The 6190-nt window shown below is 55.9% G+C and overlaps 1 protein-coding gene across 1 annotated transcript; it reads left to right on the forward strand.

The window, feature by feature from the left end:
- Positions 1-504: 504 nt before the first annotated feature.
- Positions 505-2732, forward strand: LOC109733534 (L-type lectin-domain containing receptor kinase S.4). Its single transcript, XM_020292754.4, has one exon. The coding sequence runs from the start codon at positions 505-507 to the stop codon at positions 2431-2433; it is 1929 nt and encodes a 642-aa protein (XP_020148343.2). The 3' UTR covers positions 2434-2732.
- Positions 2733-6190: the final 3458 nt, after the last annotated feature.

Genomic DNA, 6190 nt, shown 5'->3' on the forward strand with positions numbered 1-6190 from the left:
CTTTTTGTCAATTGCGTCTGGAGGGGGTCTTTTCTGGCAAATCCACTTGGCAGAGGGTCTTTCGACAAAAAATCAAGCTCTAGATGTCTTGCCAGCTAATACATTTACGTGAGAATTCATTTTTTTTCATGGCTAAGAAGATTAGGGAAAGAAAATCAATGATGGAACATGAAGGCGGGTCGGCCAGTCAAATTAAACACTCACTGGTCACTGCATGACTCCTCTCACTTTTCTTCCTCCCCCCTACAAAACCAGCAACCCCGCCCGCCATTTAACACCTCCCTCCATCTTCCACCCACCCACCACAAGAAACAGCAGCAGCATCGGCTGACCTGCCCCGCCTCCAATGCAATGTCTCTCATCCCAGCTCTGTTCCTCCTCCTCCTCCTCGCCACCCTCGCCGCTTCCCAAGAATTCACCTACACCGGCTTCGGCGCTGCCCGCAACGGCGGCGCCCCGAACCTCACCCTGAACGGCGTCACGGAGCTCCAGCCGGACGGCATCATGCGCCTCACCAACGACACCTCCCGGCTCAAGGGCCACGCCTTCTACCCGTCCCCGCTCCGCCTCCTCGGCCCGCCCGGCTCCGGTGCCAAGAACAACGCCACCGCGGCGGCGGTGTCCTTCTCCACGGCGTTCGCGTTCGCCGTCGTGCCCGAGTACCCCAGGCTCGGCGGCCACGGCTTCGCCTTCGTGGCCGCCCCCGACCCGCGCCTCCCGGGGGCGCTGCCCAGCCAGTACCTGGGCCTGGTCAGCGCCGACGACGACGGCAACGCCACCAACCACGTCTTCGCCGTCGAGTTCGACACGGTGCAGGACTTCGAGTTCGCCGACATCAACGACAACCACGTCGGCGTCGACCTCAACAGCCTCACCTCCAACGCGTCCGCGTCCGCCGCGCCCATCAACCTCAAGTCCGGAGACACCGTCCTCGCCTGGGTCGACTACGATGGGGACCGGAGGCTCCTCAACGTCTCCATCGCGACCTTGGCGGCGCGCGAGAAGCCGGCGGCGCCCCTCATATCCTTCCACGTCGACCTGTCCATCGTCTTCCAGGAGCAGATTTACGTCGGCTTCTCGGCGTCCACGGGGCTCCTTGCCAGCTCGCACTACCTCATGGGGTGGACCTTCAAGCTGGGCGGCGGCGCCGCACCGCCGCTCGACCTGTCGTCCCTCCCATCGCTGCCGAGGCCCAAGCCAGACAAGAAGAGCAGGACGACCCTGATCCTCGCGTCGGTGTTCTCGGCGTTTGTGGCGCTGTTGGTGCTCGCCGGCGCGGGCGCCTACGCGGCATACCGCATCCAGAACCGCGAGGTCATCGAGCCGTGGGAGCTGGACCACGGCCCGCACCGGTACAAGTACCCGGAGCTGAAGCGCGCCACGCGAGGGTTCCGCGATCGCGAGCTCCTCGGCCGCGGCGGCTTCGGCAAGGTGTACCGCGGCGTGCTCCCTGGCACGCCCCCCACCGTGGTCGCCGTGAAGCGCGTGTCCCACGATTCCCGGCAGGGGCTCCGGGAGTTCGTCGCCGAGATCGCGTCCATCGGCCGGCTCCGCCACCGCAACCTCGTGCAGCTCCAGGGCTGGTGCCGCCGCCGCGGCGACCTCCTCCTGGTCTACGACTTCATGCCCAACGGCAGCCTGGACATGCACCTCTTCGGCGACGGCCTCCGGGCGGCGCGGCTGACGTGGGGCGTCCGGTACAAGATCCTCCGGAACGTGGCGTCGGCGCTGCTGTACCTGCACGAGGAGTGGGAGCACGTGGTGCTCCACCGCGACGTCAAGGCAAGCAACGTGCTCCTGGACGGCGACATGGCGGGGCGGCTCGGCGACTTCGGGCTGGCCAAGCTGTACGAGCACGGCGCGAACCCGGCCACGACGCGGGTGGTGGGCACACTGGGGTACCTGGCGCCGGAGCTGACGCGGACGGGGAAGGCCACGACGGCGGCAGACGTGTTCGCGTTCGGGGCGCTGGTGCTGGAGGTGGTCGCCGGGCGGCGACCCATCGAGCCGCGGGCGGGGCCGGAGGAGCTGGTGCTGGCGGAGTGGGCGTGGGAGCGGTACGCGGCGGGGGAGGTGGAGAAGGTGGTGGACGCGAGGCTGGGCGGGGCGTTCGACGCCGAGGAGGCGGCCGTGGCGGTGAAGCTGGGGCTGTGGTGCTCGCACCCGGTGCCGGTGGCGCGGCCGACGATGAGGGAGGTGGCGAGGTACCTGGACAGCGGGGACGCCGCGGATGTGCCGCCGCCGCCACCACCGCCCCCGCCGCCTCCGGTGTGCTCCGGCGAGGTTGGGTACGACGACTTCGTGCACTCGTTCCCGTCGTCGTCGTTCGAGAGGGCGGCGGCGGCCGGCGGAGGGGACCCGCTGTCGCAGACATCGGTGGCCACATTCCCCTTCTCGCCGCTGTCCATGCGGTCATCCCACGTCAGCGTATGACCCCACACGGCCACACCATGAGCCCTCATCTGGTCAGTGGATCAACAGGTGTAGTGGCGCCAGTGAACCATTGACCATTTCGCACAACGACGCACCTTACAAGTAGTAGTAGCGCCATTATGCTTGAACAGTTGTTGGTTTAAGGTTTTGCAGATGTTTGAGGCGATTGTAACTTCCTATGATTCGATTCTGCCGAGGGACTGGCCAGGGGTAAGTCCACTAAAAGTCCAATTTAGATCAGTCGATTTGTTTCAACTGTCTCATGCAAAACTAGCAATCGATTCGTTCTTCAACCTTCAGCTCCCCATGTTCTTCTTTCAACCGTCCTCCCTACCACCGGCCGAACCACCAACCACCATCGCCCGTGGTTGGCAGTGCTCCTGCATCAACCTTGCAGCCCCGCCCTTTCCTTAACCGTTGTGCTGCCAGGGCCGCCAGCCAACCCTCTAATCCCGACAATGACAATTTTTTTAAGGTGAACCTGCACCACCTCCACACCCCTAAGATATATAATGAAGTCATTTGTCACTCTAAGATAGATATAGGGACGCCTGGCAACTAGGATAGACCGAGAGGGCTTCTTCAGCAAGCTTCTTCCTTTCCTTCGGTTGTTCCTTCCTTCACACGAAAAACACTCCACGTGTTCATAGATGTGCCATCAATCGCCCCCCCCCCCCCCCCACCGCCCCCGCCGCCTCCGGTGTGCTCCGGCGAGGTTGGGTACGACGACTTCGTGCACTCGTTCCCGTCGTCGTCGTTCGAGAGGGCGGCGGCGGCCGGCGGAGGGGACCCGCTGTCGCAGACATCGGTGGCCACATTCCCCTTCTCGCCGCTGTCCATGCGGTCATCCCACGTCAGCGTATGACCCCACACGGCCACACCATGAGCCCTCATCTGGTCAGTGGATCAACAGGTGTAGTGGCGCCAGTGAACCATTGACCATTTCGCACAACGACGCACCTTACAAGTAGTAGTAGCGCCATTATGCTTGAACAGTTGTTGGTTTAAGGTTTTGCAGATGTTTGGGGCGATTGTAACTTCCTATGATTCGATTCTGCCGAGGGACTGGCCAGGGGTAAGTCCACTAAAAGTCCAATTTAGATCAGTCGATTTGTTTCAACCGTCTCATACAAAACTAGCAATCGATTCGTTCTTCAACCTTCAGCTCCCCATGTTCTTCTTTCAACCGTCCTCCCTACCACCGGCCGAACCGCCAACCACCATCGCCCGTGGTTGGCAGTGCTCCTGCATCAGCCTTGCAGCCCCGCCCTTTCCTTAACCGTTGTGCTGCCAGGGCCGTCAGCCAACCCTCTAATCCCGACAATGACAATTTTTTTAAGGTGAACCTGCACCACCTCCACACCCCTAAGATATATAATGAAGTCATTTGTCACTCTAAGATAGATACAGGGACGCCTGGCAACTAGGATAGACTGAGAGGGCTTCTTCAGCAAGCTTCTTCCTTTCCTTCGGTTGTTCCTTCCTTCACACGAAAAACACTCCACGTGTTCATAGATGTGCCATCAATCGCCCCCCCCCCCCCCCCCCTATTTAGAAAAGTAGGTTTGGTGAGAAGAGCGGTCAGCTAGCTGAGCAGTAAACCCATGATGGATAACATAGACATGATCCACGGATTGAACCTTCTATGGTGAATGTGTCTTGGCGAACGCATAAAATGTATTAACAGCAGAATCATAACAAAATACGCTTGTACTTCCTCCTCCGTTCCTAAATATAAGTTTTTGTAGAGATTCTATTATAGACTGCATACGGAGTAAAATGAGTGAATCTATACTCTAAAATGCATCTACATACATCCGTATGTGGTTCATAGTGAAATCTTTACAAAGACTTGTATTTAGGAACGGAGGGAGTATGACCAACACGTACAGTAGCAACGATAATGTTTCTTCCCTCGACATTCTCAATGTGGTAGCCGAACTAATAATCCGTAGGCCTTCGACCACAGTCTCCTCAAGCGACCGGGCGTCTTCCTGAAGGCCAAATCAGACTGCGTGTCCAAGGACAGATGAACCATTTGCAGCAAAGAAAATACGTGAAGTCAGGTTCAACAAGAACATGCCAAATTGTGAGGTACTCCTAAGTGATTAGCAGAGCAGGTGTCAGGCTTCGGATAGAGATTCAGATAGCAACGGTCCCCTAAAAACTGAGTTTCATGCTTTCAGTAGAGCACCGGGGTACAAACTTCATAAGAATTGCAAGAAGTGAAATAGTAGGAAGAATTTTTTTAGGTCTTCATGTCATACCACCCATCCGCCCCTCTCTGGGTTTTATAACACTACCGCAGAATCTTATCAGTAGAACGATCGTGCGTTGCTACGCATATATAAATGAATCAAACAAATAATTACGGTCGTCTCCAAGGTGGAAGTTTATTTATTTTTAAAGAAAAGGCATCAACCGAGCCCAAGATGGGGCTCGAGCCTAGCCCGACTTTGAATTAACAAAGCCATAACCCGGCCAGGATTACAAGCAGACGCCCTTAGGCAACAAGGAAGAAAATACAGAGCGGAAAGATGACGTTGGAAAGCAACAAGCTAATCCTCACACGCTACAAACAAAGAAGATACACGATGAGGCATGAAGCCATAGACGCTGAGGTCCTCCTCCGAGAACGGAGCACCGGGAACAATAACACTCCGGCTCATGAGGAGAGAGGCAGACCGGCACCATTGGGGAATGCCATCACCAAGCTAATACAGACACCGGCACGACACATCCAACAAAATCCATTGATACGTCCATTTTACAACATGCTTTTATATCGATATTTATTGTATTATGGGCTGTTCTTACACGTTATGTCACAATACTTATGCATATTCTCTCTTATTTTACAAGGTTTACATGAAGAGGGAGAATGTCGGCAACTGGAATTCTGGGCTGGAAAAGGAGCAAATATTAGAGGCCTATTCTGCACAACTCCAAAAGTCCTGAAACTCCACGGAAGTCATTTTTGGAATTAATAAAAAAATACTGGTGAAAGAATCCACCAGAGGGGGCCCACACCCTGGCCACGAGGGTGGGGGGCGCGCCCTACCCCCCTGGGCGCGCCCCTGCCTCGTGGGCCCCCTGGCAGGCCTTCGGTGCCCATCTTCTGCTATATGAAGTCTTCTACCCTAGAAAAAATCATAAGCAACCTTGCGGGAAGAAACTCCGCCGCCACGAGGCGGAACCTTGGCGGAACCAATCTAGGGCTCCGGCAGGGCTGTTCTGCCGGGGGAACTTCCCTCCGGGAGGGGGAAATCATCGCCATCATCATCACCAACGATCCTCTCATCGGGAGGGGGCCAATCTCCATCAACATCTTCACCAGCACCATCTCCTCTCAAACCCTAGCTCATCTCTTGTATCCAATCTTTGTCCCAAAGCCTCAGATTGGTACCTGTGGGTTACTAGTAGTGTTGATTACTCCTTGTAGTTGATGCTAGTTGGTTTATTTGGTGGAAGATCATATGTTCAGATCCATTATGCATATTAATATCCCTCTGATTATGAACATGAATATGATGTGTGAGTAGTTACGTTTGTTCCTGAGGACATGGGAGAAGTCTTGCGATAAGTAGTCATGTGAATTTGGTATTCGTTCGATATTTTGATGAGATTTATGTTGTCTTTCCTCTAGTGGTGTTATGTGAACGTCGACTACATGACACTTCACCATTGTTTGGGCCTAGAGGAAGGCATTGGGAAGTAATAAGTAGATGATGGGTTGCTAGAGTGACAGAAGCTTAAA

This window comes from Aegilops tauschii, chromosome 5 (genome assembly GCF_002575655.3).
Source record: "Aegilops tauschii subsp. strangulata cultivar AL8/78 chromosome 5, Aet v6.0, whole genome shotgun sequence".
In the NCBI taxonomy this organism is placed as follows: Eukaryota; Viridiplantae; Streptophyta; class Magnoliopsida; order Poales; family Poaceae; genus Aegilops; species Aegilops tauschii.